We start from the raw sequence: 15,602 nt of genomic DNA, 5'->3' as shown, positions 1-15,602 counted from the left end.
CCATCGACCTCTCTCTGGCAGGCCCAGGCCAGTCGATACTGTTCTGTCTGGTTTGTTTTCAGGCCACTCCCGGCGGTGCTCAGGGCTCACCCCTGGCTCTGGGCTCAGCGGGCTGGTGGTGGGGACCCTGTGGGGTGACAGGGATCCAAGCCGGGTCAGGCTCTGCCGCTGTTCTCCGGAAATGTGTGACTGTTCTCTCCAGCACACACGGTGGCGTCCTCGGCCGCACGAGGGCTGGGCAGATGCTGGCGACCCCCTTTCTTGGACGGTTTGCCGAGAGAGAGCTCTGCGCTCTGGTGCCAAAGCCTCTCGCTCGCTCCTGCCCAAGGTGGGCTTGCTGCCCCCCGGGGTGGGAGAACCGGCACCCCGGGGACCCCTAGTGGCTGGGGACTCGGTGGCGCCACAGGCTCCCTTCAGTGCCACCGTCTCAGACTGTGAAGTTGTGTTAGCTCACACTCTCTCCCCGCTTTCTCTCTCTCTCTCTCTCTCTCTCTCTCTCTCTCTCTCTCTCTCACCCTCTTTTTCTCTCTCTCCCCTTCTCTCTCCCTCCCTCCCTCTCCCCTTCCCCCTTCCCTCTCTTTCTCCCTCCCTCCATCTCCTTCCTTACTTTCTCCATCCCCTCCCTCCCTCTCTGTCTCCCCCTCTCTCCCTTCCTCCATCCCCTCCCTCTCTCCCTCCTTCCATCTCTCCCCTCCCTCCCTCCCTCCCTCCCTCCATCTCTGTCTCTCCCCCCTCCCTCCCTCTCCCTCCTTCCCTCTCTCACCCTCCCTCCCTCTCCCTCCCTCTTTCTCTCCCTCCCCATCCCTCTCTGCTGCCTTTCTCTCTCCCTCCATCTCTCTCTGTCTCTGTCTCTGTCTCTGTCTCTGTCTCTCTCTCTCCAACTTTATCAGACCTGTCTTTATCCTCTGTGACTCTGGCTCTTTCTCTCACTAGTCCTCAGCGGGCTGTTCTCCCATCGTCAGCTACCCTGAGTTCTCCACACCCCCACTCCCAGTGATCTCAGCCCTGTCTACCTTCCCCGACCACCCCAACCCCACCCTTGGCCTTTTTCCTGAGTTTCAGGCCTTCGGTCAGTCAGTCCATCATCTTCTCAATGTTGCGTGACCTGCTGGTCTCCGGGTACCTGTGACAGGGGACAACAGCTCCTGCCCCGAGGTCCCTGACCTTGCATGCAGCCTCTTCCTCCACCCTCTGCAATTAGAAGCCGCCTTCCGTCCTAAATGATGGGGCCAGCGCTGCTGATGGCAAGTCTGGAACCCGGCTCTGATCTCTTCCTTTGTCTGCCCTCACCTTTAGTGCGTCTCGTTTTCCATCTGGGTGACTGCAAAAGTCTTTTAAGATCCACCTTTCATGCGAACCCGAGGATGATGCCCTTGACATGGAACTAGGAGGATGCGAGCTCCTCCAACACCCTCCTGGCCTGTCAGATGGAGGAGGCAGCACTGTAGCTCCCACCCACTCCCTTCGACAGCTCTGCCCCAAACACCTCAGCCCTGTTCCTCTCTCTGCTTTTCTGAGCCATTTCACAATCAGCTCACACGTGACCTCTACAGTCAATGTTTCCTTGACTTCACTGTGGAGAACTCTCTCTTCCTCCTTTGAGCCGTAGCCTTAACTGCAGGTTAGAGCCTTTGGGGGGTTTTGATAACAGACCCTTCGCTCCCTCTGGGCCAGGCACCCCTGGGGGTTAGCAAAGGTGTCACCACCACCAGCTGGGGGCACGGGTAGCTCAGGTTGGCTCGGTTTCCCCCTTTTCTGTCTTCTGTGCTTTGTTATACACCCTGGAGTTCATGAAACAACCTGAGAGGTCCGAGTCAGGAGGAAAGATTCTGCCTTAAGTAGAGATCTCGGTCTATTTCTTTTTCTTTTTTTTCTTTTATTTTTTGCCTTTTGGGTCACACCCGGCGATGCACAGGGGTTACTCCTGGCTCTGCACTCAGGAATTATTCCTGGAGGTGCTCAGGGGACCTTATGGGATGCTGGGAATCGAACCTGGGTTGGCCACGTGCCAGGCAAACACCCTCCCTGCTGTGCTATTGCTCCAGCCCCTCTCCGGTCTATTTCTGATCCAATGTCCTTTGCTGGTAGAATTTATATGATTCCCTCCAAAATTGTGTATCTCTGAGCCTCAATCTCAATCTTTTCCTATCGGAGAAGGGACACAGATTGGGACCAGGGAAGCAAACCGGAAGTTCTAGTTCTTGGCCCCAGGAGGACCTGGACCCTGCATTCCCCAAGGCACTTTGCACCTGGAATGGTCAGGGGTTGGGGTGGGAGAGTAGGGGGCTGCCTTTGCTTATTTACACACCGTTGCCCACCAAGTCTTGTCACAGATCAGGATGATTTAGAGAATGTGAGTGCCTCAGCTCAGAGCTGGCCTGGATTAGTCCCAAGGGAAACTTAGGGTGGGCCCTGCCACTGGCGTGCCACCCCAGAGCCAGCCCGTGCTGTCTCTAAGGCAGAAGCTTGCAGAGGGGCTCTGGGGGGCCTCTTGGCTGCCCACTCTGAGCTGTCCTGGAGGGGGGCAAGGGCGGGGAGCCCGTGTCCCCGGGTTTGCCAGGGCATGGGAGGGTCTGCCAAACCTGTCTCAGTCTCCTACCAGCAGAACTAAAACAGATCCCTGGGCAGGTAAGAGACACACTGGGGTGGGTGGGGGGTGGTGGGCACCATGGGTCCTCGGGACAGGTGTGATCACTGGGAAACTGGTGCCCGCTTGCCTGGCCTGGGCCAGCAGACCAAGCATTGGACTCTCAGCACGTTTGGGAGTTTTGCAGAGCTCGGTGGACCCCAGGGACACAGGACTGGTATGGGGCCCCTGGCCGGGGCCTGAGAGCGAGGGCTGGACCGTCCAGCCTGGCTCCAGGACCCCCAAGAAGCTCTGTGGTACCCACAGGATTGCATATCCGGCCACTGAGGCATCATGGGCTTCGGCAGGACACACATTGACCTGGACTGCGTTCCACCCAACACACACACTTGAAGTTCTCTGATTTTGTTTTTCCCCCTAGGGCTAGAGCGATAGCACAGTGGGTAGGGCTTTTGTTTGCCTTGCACGCAGCCAACCCGTGTTCAATTCCTCGACCCATCTCAGTCAACCTGTGTTCAGTTCCTCCACCCATCTCAGTCAACCCGTGTTCAATTCCTCTGCCCATCTCGGAGAGCCCAGCAAGCTACCGAGAGTATCCCGCCCACACAGCAGAGCCTGGCAAACTCCCCGTGGCGTATTCGATATGCCAAACACAGTAACAACAAGTCTCACAATGGAGACGTTACTGGGCCCGCTCGAGCAAATCAATGAACAACGGGAGGACAGTGCGACAGTGCATTTTCCTCCCCTAACGGGGGCTGCTGACCCGTTCGAGATGTGACTGTCCTGCAGCAGAACTGCTGGGTGTGGCTTTGGCCATCAGGGCTGCCCCTAAAGGCTGCTGGGAACCAGGCCCTAGGCCCAGAGAAGATTCTGGAAGCTCAGGAGCAGGCAGGAAGGCAGGCAGAGTGGGAAGGGGCTCCCCGCCAAACAGGAGGGGATCCTGAGCTCCCGCAGTGGCAGTGTCCGTCATGGGGGTTCCCGGACAGGAGGGCGCCTTCAGGCCAGAGCGGAGATTCTTTTTGCCCAGTACCGCGTGCTGAGTTCCCTGGGGCCGTACTAGGTGGTCAGCTCTGATGTCCGGAAACTTGGGGATGGGGGTGTCCTTGCCTTTCCCCCATTCCCTTGACCGTGAGCAGGGCTGGATGATCTACCTCTTCTGGAACCCAGTTTAGTTGTCTACACCAGTGGCTGGAGGCCTGAGTTGCCCCCCTCGGGCTGGGCCATTAGCAACAACACGGAGGCATCGAGCCCCGACCTCGGGCGCCGGGTGGGCCGTGCCCACGTGCAGCCCGGGTGAGGGTTTCTCGCCACCTCCCGCGAGCCCACCTCGGTGAGCCGTTTCCCCCCCCACTGAGCGCCCTAAAGTCGCCGGCCGCTTGTTCTCGGGGAGTCCTAAGCATTGTTGGTCGGCAATTGTGTTGTTGGAATTCAGCTCGACTCTGTCTGACAGTATTTATCTAAAATACTTTCCTTGGTGCGTGTTCAAGTTCCAGTAAACCGTGTCTCATTGTGCGACCTTTTCATTTTCCCGTGAAAAGGGATCAGCTCGTCAGATAAAAGCTACAAGCCGCAGTACAGGAAAAATGCGTGCTCAGAAAATCCGAGCATGATTGAAAACAAGATGTGTTAAATCAATGCGGTTTATCGCCTGCCTATTCCCGGCAATTGCTGTTCTAAGCTCATTCGGAGCACTCCCCAGATGATAAAAGTACCATGTCAGGCGCTCGCCGGGGTGGGGACGCAGGGAAACGGGGGGGCCCAGCCAGGCTGGGGGCTCAACCCCCCCCACCTCATGGTTATGGTCAAAACAGTCGGTGAAGGAACCCAAAGGACAATTCTAGAAGGAATATCGCTCCCCTAACGTCAGACAGCAGTAGCGGTAGAGGGGGAAATTACGGATTCTTCTCGAAATGTCCAGAGAGACCTTGAGGGTTGGCCTTCCATCCTTGGGTGCCATCTCCCGTTACAGAGTGACCACAGTCCTCTCCTGGCTCAAATGAACAAATCTGGCTCGGAACCATGATCAGAAATGACCCAAATTGTTAAAAAAGAAAAAAAAAATCAACATGAAAAAGATTGAGAGCCCTCTTTCTCCACGCATGTATCTATATATAGGTATCTTGAAGATTTTTTTCTTTTCTTTTCTTTCTTTCTTTTTTTTTTTTTTTTTGAGCTTTTGTGAGAGGATTTTAATCTTTGTTTTCAACTTGCACCCAGGTTGGGAGTCCAAGTGAAAGCCAGGAGGTCCTGGCTCTTCTGCGCACATCCGAGGTGCCAAGGCACGGTCCCATCGGCTGCCCCCCAAGCCTCTCACTGCATGTGATCCCCACATCCCCTGGGGTCCTGGCAGTCCTCTCTGTTACTGGAGAAAAGTTTCCCTTTCCCCACCTCCAAGTCACTGTCTGAAATAAGTGGGCTTACAGACCCTAACAGCATGGTGGGTCTCTCAATTTCTCAAACCACCCAACCCTGGAGAGTCCAGCTTAGGTCTTTGGAGCAGGTTGGAAAGGGTCAGTTTGGGGGGCTGGAGCAAGAGCACAGTGGGTAGGGCATTTGCCTTTCACGTGGCTGACCCAGGTTCGGTCCCTGGCATCCCATAGGGTCCCCCAAGCACTGCCAGGAGTGATCCCTGAGTGCAGAGCCAGGAGTAACCCCTCAGCATCACTGGGTTTGATTACCCCCGTCACCCCCCCCATAAAAGTGCAGTTTTGCAGTTAGAGCTATTGCACAGCAGGAGGGTGTTTGCCTTGCATTCGGCCAGCCTGGGTTTGATCCCCAGCATCCCATAGGGTCCTCTGAGAACCACCAGGAGTGATTCCTGAGTGCAGAGCCAGGAGTCAGCCCTGAGCATCGCCGGGTGTGACCCCAAAAGCTGAGAGGGGTGGAAAAAATGCAGCTTCTGGATGGCCTTGTGTGTGTGTGTGGGGGGGGGGGGGGAGATTCCAAGTGCTCCCTGCTGTCTGCCTCAGAGCTGGGATTTGCTGTTTGTTTGCAGGTGACCTTGAAGGCAGGCAGGCGGGGCCCTGAGACCCGTTTCCTGATGGTCTGCGAAGGGGATCCGGGCTTTCCCCGTGGGCTGCATCTCTGATCCACAGGGTTGGGAAAGGAAGGAACCACAGAGAGATCTTGGGAAGGGCGAGCCCACAGCTCGTCCAAGCAGGGGTGTCGGGCTGGCCCGCTCTGTGCTTTGTTTTCTTTCTCCCCTCCCCTTCGACATCGGTTTTGAGGACATAATGAAGGGATCAGGAGGTATTTCCTGTGAAGCCCTGGACACTTGAATATATATGAGTGGGGCATAGGATTGCCCAGGCCTTGGGGCGTGTGCCCACCCCTTAGGGTCGCTGACCTCCATCTAGAACCTCTGATGGCCTGTGGATTGGGGGGAGGGGTGGGAGGGGCAGGAGTGGTCAGCCTGTTCAGGAAGCCACAGCTTAGAAATCTGCTTTCTCTTGGAGATGCCTTTGACTTATCCAAGTGTAAATCTTCGGAAGGCTGCTGAGGAAATAAGTGTATCAGAGACTTGAAATGTGCATGTTTATTTATCCAGAACTTTCTCCTGAGGGCGGTTTATTACAGCTCTTCTTAAATCAATGAAAAATTTGGGGGGAGGGGGTGTGAGGGGGGGGTGAGGGAGAAACTCATATATCCGCACCAACAGGAGACTCGTCTCAAGAATTATGGTCCCCCGTATAATACAATATGCTCCAGCCATTAAAAAGAATGAGGTGGGTATCACCACATATATAATCTCTGTTTATGGAAAGCAGTTGTGAAAACAGCTGAAAGTATATGCACTTATTAAACAGCAATTAGATAAGGAGCTGGCCGGCAGGGAACATTTTCCTACCTCCCGTGTTTTCTCTTTGAATTCTTTTTTTTTTTTATCCAGTAAGACTATATGACTTTCAGAGTAAGAAAACCCATAAAAGAGATTTCCATTTCGGAAGACGAAAGGTCTTAATTCTTTCTCCCAGCCCCTCCTGATGCCTTTTGCTTCTGGACAAATGGTTCCTGTCAAACCCTAGACCCCGGGGTCCCCACACCCAGCTGAACTCTGGGGTGGTCCCAAGGCCCTTATTTCCTTGTCTTGGGCGGCTCCCACCTACTTTGCAGCTCACGTTCCCAGTTGGGTTTTACCTGGTCCCCCCTAACACACACACACACACACACACACACACACACACACACACACACACACTGCGTGCACTCTTTCTTTACTAGCTCTGAGGTTCTGGGGAGAGACATTGACATTTGAAGCTCTAGAGCCAGCCAAGAGATGGTCCAGCAAGTGGAGCCAGCCTGGGTCCAATCTCAGGGTCCCCCCCCAAGCATTGCCAGGAGTGATCCCCGAGTGCAGAGCCAGGTGTAAGTGCCGAGCACAGCCAGGTGTGACCGCCCCCCCCGAAATCAAACCAAGAGATATTTGAAACTCCAGCTCCTCCCACTTGGAGGGCTGGGATGAGGCCGTGTCCACTTCCTCCCGATGCCCCTCGGGGTCAGCCACAATGATTGGAGGCTTCTTGGAGCCTCTTCCTGCTGATGCTACAGCCAGGGGCTTTGCCCACCGGGGCCTGGCTTCTGGGAATGGGACCCCATCCGTGGCTCTCCCTCTTGCTGTAAATTTTTTCAGCCAGAGTGTTGGGACCAGCTTACCCTTCTGGTCACTTCTGTGTCGCCATTCTCGACTGAGAGAAGGTGCTGGTCTGTTGCCTCTGGTTTTTCATTTAGGGGCTCTGCCTTGTGGACAGAAGGCGGTCACATGGGGGCCAGAGAGATAGTACAGTGGGTAGCGCGCTTGGCGTGCCTGACCCAGGTTTGGTTCCCCATTAGGTTCCCCCAAGCACAGCCAGAATCGATCCCTGAGCGCAGAGCCAGGAGTAAGCCCTGAGCATCACTGGGTGTGACCGCCTCCTCTCAAAAAAAACACCCCCAAAACAAAAAAAATCAGAAGAAAGCTTTGCAGGTCTGTCCCTGTGGCCCCTGAGTTGGGGGTGTGCAGAGAAAAGGCATCTGCAGGAAACTCGGGGCGTCAGGGGCCGCCTCCTCACTGCCTCTGCTCCGAGGCTGTATTTATGACTTGGCAGAGAGTCGAGATATTTGTTTGAACATTAACTGGAGCTCGAATATAAATACTACCTTTCTAATCTCCGCATTTCTTTTTATTCCCAGTCAGAATGACATCATGTCACACAGCCATTAAAAAAGGGAAATGAAAACCCCAGAACTGTGTTCCCGTGCGGTGGCGACTGTGGAGGCAGCGAAACTGCCCCCCTCCATATATACACACAGTGTGTGCAGACACACCTCCCCCTCCCCCGCCTTCACAGCACGTCCCCTGGTCTGGGGGGGCAGGACCAGCATTCCGGCAGCAGGATGCTGAGGAGAGGGAAGGAGGAAGAGGAGGATTTCTTCCAAAGGAACCCCCCACCCCAAAGGAAGGAGCCCCTTTTCCTTTTTTATTTATTTATTTATTTTTGCTTTTTGGGTCACACCCGGCGATGCACAGGGGTTACTCCTGGCTTTGCACTCAGGAATTACTCCTGGTAGTGCTCAGGGGACCACATGGGATGCTGGGAATTGAACCCTGGTTGGCCGCGTGCAAGGCAAACACCCTCCCCACTGTGCTATCGCTCCAGCCCTGGGAAGAACCCACTTTTCTGATGGAAACCACGACCATTGTCTTCTGTCTGAGTTTCCTATGCAAGCAGAGAGCCTTAAAGAGAATTTTCCCTCCTTGGTGGGCTTGTGAAGTGGGTATCAGAATATCCCCCCATCCCCCGACAGACTCCAGTCCAGGGCAGCGAGCCCCTCTGCTCAGGATGGACCCCCCAGCCACCATCACTGTCATTTACTCATGCGGAGAGCCAGCCTGGATGTTTGCCAACTTACCCTTTGTGGCCCGGGCCGCTTGAGCACTGTGGACAGGAGCCTTGAATCTGTTGGTGAAAGCCAGAAAGAAGGTTCTGGTGGGTTCACTGGGCTGGTGAAGGCAGAAGCACCAGCAGTGGGAGGGCAGGAGGGGCTTTTCCTCTTAATCAGCTCCAAGGCCTTGGCTGCAGCTGTGTGCCCCCTCCAGGGCCACCCAGAGTCCCGTCTCCCAGGGGTGGGGCAGCACCCCAGGAACTGTGTCCACTGGTCCAATTCCTGCTTCGCCCAGCCCTGAGATTTTAAAAAGTGCCATATTCAAGGCTTTTTCAGGGTTAGGAGAATGAGACCCAGCATTGTTTCTGGTATTTGGCATATTGGGTACGCCACGGGGAGTTTGCCAGACTCTGCCGTGAGGGCAGGTTACACGCGGTAGCCTGCCAGGTTGTCCAAAGTAAGAATGAGATAATAAGATTGCTCCAGCCCCAGATAATGTCTGTGTTTGAGAGGCTCCTTGAGAACTTTGTCAAAAGCGGGGGGCACAAGCAGCGACCTCGGGGAGCCCAGAGCATGGACTTCCCATCGTGGGAGCCCAGAGCATGGACTTCCCATCGCAGGTGCTGGGGGCATGAGCTGCACCCCGCAGGCTCAGAGCAGGGCGACCTGTCAGCTCCATCCTCCCCACCCTCCCGGGATTCAGGGCGTGATATCTCTGCAGTGGCCACAGCAGAAACGGGTTGTTTGTCCTCCTGGATGTTTCAAACATCTGTGTTGTTCTCTCGGATGAAATTTCCCCCTGACAGTGAGTAGGGCGTTTGCCTTGCATGTGGCCGACCCTGGTTCGATTCCTCTGTCCCTCTCAGAGAGCCCGGCAAGCTACCGAGAGTATCTCGCCCACACGGCAGAGCCAGGCAAACTCCCCATGGCGTATTCGATATGCCAAACACAGTTAACAACAAGTCTTACAATGGAGACGTTACTGGTGCCTGCTCGAGCAAATCGATGAGCAACAGGACGACAGTGCTACAGTGCTTCCTGTCCCCCCACCCCGCCAGAGGGACCAGGTTCTCGCCTTCTCGGCTCTTCCCTTCCCTAGCTGACAACTCCGTCTTTCCCTCTCAGCCTCAGATGTACCGTACCTTTTTAGTTTGTGGTTCACTGTGCCCACTTAGGGATGTTTTTCTCCACTCGATTCTCGGAACCGGACCAAGTTTTTTTTTGGGGGGGGGCGGAATTGATTAGCCCTTGTTTCTGTGGTGGCCCCTTTGTGCCCCATGACAGAGTACAATGGGACCGCTTAGCTGAAGGATTAACTTTCTCTCTTGCATTCTTGCAGCGTCGATGTATGTCCCCGAGGTCCGGCTCCCTTACTGATGAAATAAATATCCCATTCTTGCCAATTCCTCCCCGGGTCCCTCACTGTTGATTTTCCAAGTTTATGAATAGTCACATATTTATACAACTGGCCCCAAGTATACTACTTATTTTTCTTCTGGTCTGTAATAACCTGTGTGAAGTTATTAAAGGGTGTGCGGGCGGCTTGTCGGGCCCCGTTTCTTATGTCATTACTTTATACAAGCAGGTCAGATTCCATCGCGGCAGCCGCCGCCTGCTCGTGGAACCTTTTTCTCTGATTATAAATGTAATATATGTTCATTGTGGGAAACTGGGGGCGGGCGGCGGACGCACAGGACAAAGAAAAGCACTTTAAAGATCCACTTCTTAGAAATAACTATTAGGTGTTTCTCTCTCTCTCTCTCTCTCACACACACACACACACACACACACACACCCACACACACACGCACGTTTTCTTCCTCCTTGCATAGATTTGTTGGGAAAAAAAGAGTAATTGAGTCTTATATCCACATGTTGCTGTGGGTTGTCTTCCCTACCCTGGAGATTGGGGTGCAGTCTGAGCTTCATCCCCCCACCCCAACGGGCACACCTGCCCTCCTCCACCCCAACTTATGTTCGAGCTGGCTTTTGTTCAAAAGTCCTTCCTAACCCGCATCAGATGATATCACCCACAAAGTCATTATTAGTTTCTTTTTCTTTCTCTAGTCAGTGCAGGGAAATCTTTGGGCACCTTTGAATTTGGGGTGAGGAGTTTTGTCCTGTGCATCGGTAGGTTTTGGTCTTGTCCGCAACACAGGGTCGCCTAGTAATAACCCCTCATCGAAGCAGAAGGCAGGGATCTTAGTATTGAAACCTAAGAGCAGGCAGCCACGCATAAAAACCTTTGTTTTTTGCCGTGAAACGTTTCCTCTGGCATAGTATATACTTTCGTGGACTAGATGCTTATTTTTTTTTCTGTGAATAATGAGTTTAATATGTCTGATTTCATTGCTCACGGTGGCAGCAGATTGACTTCTTGGCTCTGTAACCACGAGCTCCCTCAGTCATTTAGATGGGCTCTTTTCATTGAGGACATTGAAGTGTTGGGCTTTCTAATGTACCTTGTCTGTGTCACCTGAGAAACGCATCCTTCTCCCCTCTCCCCCCGCCCTTGCCTCCCCCAATCAGACAATCACTCAATTAACCACCGTGGGGGTGGTTGATTCACTAGGAATTAATTCATCACGCAAACAACTGAAGGGGTGGGTTGTCAACAATTCAAATTTTATTGGCGGCAAAGGCGGAAAGCATTGAAACCAAGAATTAGAATGTTCAGGATGCTGAAATATGGCTTCAGATATTCAAATGTATCATTTAATTGTCATAAAAGCTATTTTTATGGGGAAGCCTCTTTGTTGGCAATTAGGGTGATGGGTGGGTGGGGTGGCTGTGATCTGCAGCTCAGGTGTCTCCTGCATTTTGTGATTAAATGCCCTGGATTTTACAACTGCCAGCTTCCCTGCATAAAGAGCTCTACTTCTCTCTACCAGTCTAATTTGAAAAAAAAAAAAAGGAAAAAAATCTTCTCCAGGGTTTAGAAAGTAATTCATAAAATGGGAGGAATGATAAATATTGTGCTTTCACTCATATACTAGTAGGGAAAAAGAGATTTGGTACACCTGGGTGTAATTTCCGTTAATTTCCACAAGAGACAAGTTGAAAGTTTACTGTTTGGAAGGTGGGGGAGATGGCAAAATCTCGTATTTGCAAAAATGATTACATTATCTTAAATGAAAATGCTACTCTATTAGCAAGCTCAATAAGCATTGCATTTGGGGGAAAAGAAAATCTTTTGAATAAAAAGTTACCCGAAGTTCACTCCAACTTAAGATATACAAGTGAGGAGAAAGTACTTACTCTGATTTATGTTTCTTTTGGAGGTGTAATTATTGGCTTTTTACTCACCTATGTAAAACAATGTACTTTTGTAAATGGATTTCTGACCACTTTATGCAGCATTTTTTCCCTCCTTTTTTTCTTACATAAAAAGTAAGCACTGTCAATCAAAGAATTTTAAGGTTTATTTCCTCTTTAGAAATGATTGATAGCCTTTTAGATTTACAAGTTGACAAGTTAAAGGGTTCTATTGGTATAATTATGTACTAAATTCACAGTCTTTCAATTTAAATGTCCTTTTAAAACCACAAGATTATCATACCTGTATTTTGAAAAGTGGGCCAGCCAGTTTGGGTTGGTGTACAAATTGCTTCCATTAGCCTTGGGACCTATTTGAATTTAATACAGTTTTTTAAAGTTAGGAGTAGTGTAAATCTTACTTTTAAAATTTAGGTTAATGGAAATGCATTTTAAGTAAAGCAAGTGGCAACTTGTTTTCTAATGTATAGCTGAATGTCAGAACCACAAAGACTGTCTTTCTAATCCAGTGTGGGAGAGAAGATATGGTCACAGTGGGGGAAAAAATGAAAAAGAAAGAAGAAAGAAAGGAAACAGTTCCCTGACTCCCCCACTCAGAGGAGGGGGCCGTAGCCCCCAGGAAAGGCCCGATTCCTCTCTGGCCCTGCTTTATGTCTGGGGGCAGCAAGAGGGGTTGGTGATGAGAAACTTTGGCCCAGGACCTCCAAATACTGCTCTCCTTTTCTGCTTACTTCACCGAGGGTGGCTTTGGGGCTGGAGTGATAGCATGGAGGGGAGGGCATTAGCCTGACACACAGCCTACCTGGGTTCCATCCCCGGCATCCCATAGGGTCCCCCGAGCACCTCCAGGAGTAAGTCCTGAGTGCAGAGCCAGGAGTAACCACTGAGCATCGTCAAATATGCCTCCCCCCAAAAGAAAACCCCCAAATCCAAGCCAAATCAAGAGGCTGGGTCTTTCTCTTCAGACTGGTGTTGTGGGGGGGGGGGGAGGGGTGTGTGGGTGAGGGTCCTTGGATCAGAGCCCTGCAGTACCTCGAGCCAGCTCCGTGCTGGCCACCTCATGGTGTAGGGTCTGTAAACACCCCTCAAAGCCCGGCAGCATTTCATCCCAGCTTCTCACTCAGTGACCCTTCCACCCTCCCAGCCAGCCAGGGCCCTTTGATGCCATTGCCAATCACTTCCAGGGCATGGGGTGGGCCAGGCGAGCAGAGGTCAAGGCCAGCATTGTTTTTTTTTTTTTCTTTTTCTTTTCTTTTTTTTTGGTGGTGGGGGGGAAAGGGTGGTCATGGCTGACCTGGAGAGGGGGCCGTCTCCTGTCCTGGCCGGAAATGGCTCTGACCGTGCCTCCTCTTTCCTTGCAGCCCTGAATGAACCCACCATTGACTACGGTTTCCAGAGGTTACAGAAGGTCATCCCGCGGCATCCTGGAGACCCTGAACGTTTGCCCAAGGTAAGTTGGGGGAGGGGCTCTCCTTTGCCTCCTCCGTGGGCACGAAGTCTTCACATGGGCGGGGACTGGCGCATCCAGAGGGGTGGGCTCCAATAGGGGCCAACGAATGTGGCCCTCCCCCCCGGCGGGCACATGAGGGCCTGGGTGTCGTTGCTGTGCGGGCCCGAGACGAGGGCAGGGGGACACCAGGTCACCCTTGCCCAAGGCCATCGCATGGAGTCTCAGCTCTGTGCTGGCCTGGGGTCTCAGCTCAGCCCTGTGTTCGCTCCTTCCTGCCAGGGGGGCAGGGAGCAGAGGGACCCTCCTTCCCCCCGTCCTGTGAGTCCAGAACTCCAAAGAAACCCACTGCAGGGGGAAGTAGGCGGCCCTGCCCCCAGCGCCAGTCTGGTCACTCCTGGCCCGGTACACGACCCGTGACAGAGCAAACAACAGGTGGGTGGAGCAATGTTGCTCCTAGTGGCCAATGGAGCCCCGTGCCCTGTGCGGGGCTGGTGTTTGTTTGGCCGTGGGCGCACGGGGTGGAGAGCACTGTGGAGGAGCAACTCGTGCCCCGGCAATAGGAGAACAGGTCATGCACCCTGGGCCCCGGGCAGCCCATGTCCCTGAGGACTCAGAAAAGGAAAAACCTTTCCTGGGTGCCCGGCGTGAAGGCAGCTGGCAGCAGGATGCCTTCTCCTTGGCATGGGGCCCGCCCGGCCCGACGCCTGCCCTCTGGGCCCCCGCATCTCGCCAGTGGCTTCTGGGCCCAACACTTAAATGAACCTGGAGTCCATGCTGGTTCCGCTGGTGGCGATGGGGTGACCCGCTCTCCACCCGCCCCGGGTCCTGCAACTGCCCTTAGCCCCCCTGTCCAGGAGGGCCCTCCGTGACCCCATGACCCCAGGGCAGGGACAGACGTGTGGCCGTGGGAGCTCATTCCTCCTGGCCCTGCCCACCCCCAGAACTAATGGGGAACGTTTCCCCCAGGGAGGGTCACTGGTCACTCTGCCCCTGCTCTTTTCCTTGGGGGCAGCAGGGGCCTGGGATTGGGGGGAATCTGACGACGTGGGGACCCACCTGATGCTCTCCTGTGCGGTCTCTGTGCTGTGTCTCTCCGGGGGCAAACGCTGAGAGGCCGGAGGGAGTGTCCAGGCCTGGTCAGCACCATTGGGGGGGCATGAGGAAGACCTGGGGGTCAGGCCAGACCCTTCTCCATGTCTCCTGGGGGCACACCTGTGAAGGTGCCTATTCAGCGGGGGTGGAACGCGGGACCAGGGTGCTTCTGGCTCCAGCCCGGTTTTGCTTCTTTGTTGATCCATCCAGGCTTCCGTCTGTCCTGGGTTCCTGCCACACTGTCTCAGGACACACTGGGCAGACAGGGACCCACAGTGGGACAGGGAGGATGGAGGGGTGGGCGCAGAGCTCTCTGGTTCCCACCCGTCGCTCTGCGTCTTCATATGCATGGTGTGCCGGGTGGGGGCATCGCCCCAGGACTTGAGGGCGGCATCCCAGGCAGAGGGTCTGTGCCCGGCCCTCGCCCATGTGGAGGAACCAGACGGCACTTTCCCTGCTCCTAAGCAGGATGAGAAACTGGAGGCATGCAGATTCACTTTCCATAACCCCTTTATAGTCATGCAAAGCCTGCAGCCTGTGGGGCTGGAGCGATAGCACAGTGGGGAGGGCGTTTGCCTGGCACGCGGCTGACCCAGGTTCGATTCCCAGCCCCCTATAGTGTTCCCTGAGCACTGCCAGGAGTCATTCCTGAGTGCATGAGCCAGGAGTAACCCCTGAGCATCACCGGGTGTGACCCAAAAAGCCAAAATAATAATAATAATAATAAAATTAAAAAGCCTGCAGATGTGTCCTACCCTGCCACGTGTCTTGGGTCCTGGGTCTCTGGTGGCCGGTGTGGCCAGACTCCCAGCAGAGGCACTCCTGGGTCTCGGGTGAGCCACCCAGGGCCACAATGGGGACTGGGGGACACCCCTACACGTGCCTGTGCCAGGCCCGCAATGCAGGAAACAATCTGGATCCTGGCCAACGTGGCCCACTAGGGCTCCCGCTGCTGTCCATTTGTCCGTCCGTCTGTCTGCCCGTCCGTCGCAGGGGGACACGCGGGGCTCTGCCCGTCTCTGAATCCCGGCCCGTGTTTGTTCAGCGGGTGCGATGGTGTCGGAGCGAGCGTCGGGGACCACACACCTTCCCAAACAAACCCCACTTTATGGAGCGCCCGTGTCTGTGAATAGACAAAGCTAGATTCATACCGTGCCCCCCGCGCGTTCCGTCATCGGGGGGAGACTGCTCCGGCGGCCGCGCACGGCTCCCCGCAAGAATAGGCCTTTGTCCCCCTCGGGCTGGTGCTTTCTCCAGGGCCCCTGTGCGCAACTGGGTTTTCGGGGGCACCTCCTCTCAAGAGAAGCCAGGAGTACAGGCCGCCTGTCTCCA

The 15,602-nt window shown here is 54.2% G+C and overlaps 1 protein-coding gene across 4 annotated transcripts in view; it reads left to right on the top strand.

The window, feature by feature from the left end:
* EBF1 (EBF transcription factor 1) overlaps window positions 1-15,602 on the top strand; it is a 400,167-nt gene that overhangs the window by 360,477 nt on the left and 24,088 nt on the right. For all 4 annotated transcript variants that reach the window (XM_056107979.1, XM_056107978.1, XM_056107977.1 and 1 more), the window contains exon 11: window positions 13,090-13,178. In XM_056107979.1, coding sequence (XP_055963954.1) covers window positions 13,090-13,178 — 89 coding nt within the window. The remainder of the gene's footprint in view (window positions 1-13,089; window positions 13,179-15,602) is intronic.

The sequence above is a fragment of the Sorex fumeus genome, unplaced genomic scaffold, assembly GCF_029834395.1.
Source record: "Sorex fumeus unplaced genomic scaffold, SorFum_2.1 ptg000187l, whole genome shotgun sequence".
In the NCBI taxonomy this organism is placed as follows: domain Eukaryota; kingdom Metazoa; phylum Chordata; class Mammalia; order Eulipotyphla; family Soricidae; genus Sorex; species Sorex fumeus.
The sequence above is the reverse complement of the archived record's forward strand: the minus strand, read 5'-3'. Positions and strand labels throughout refer to the sequence as shown.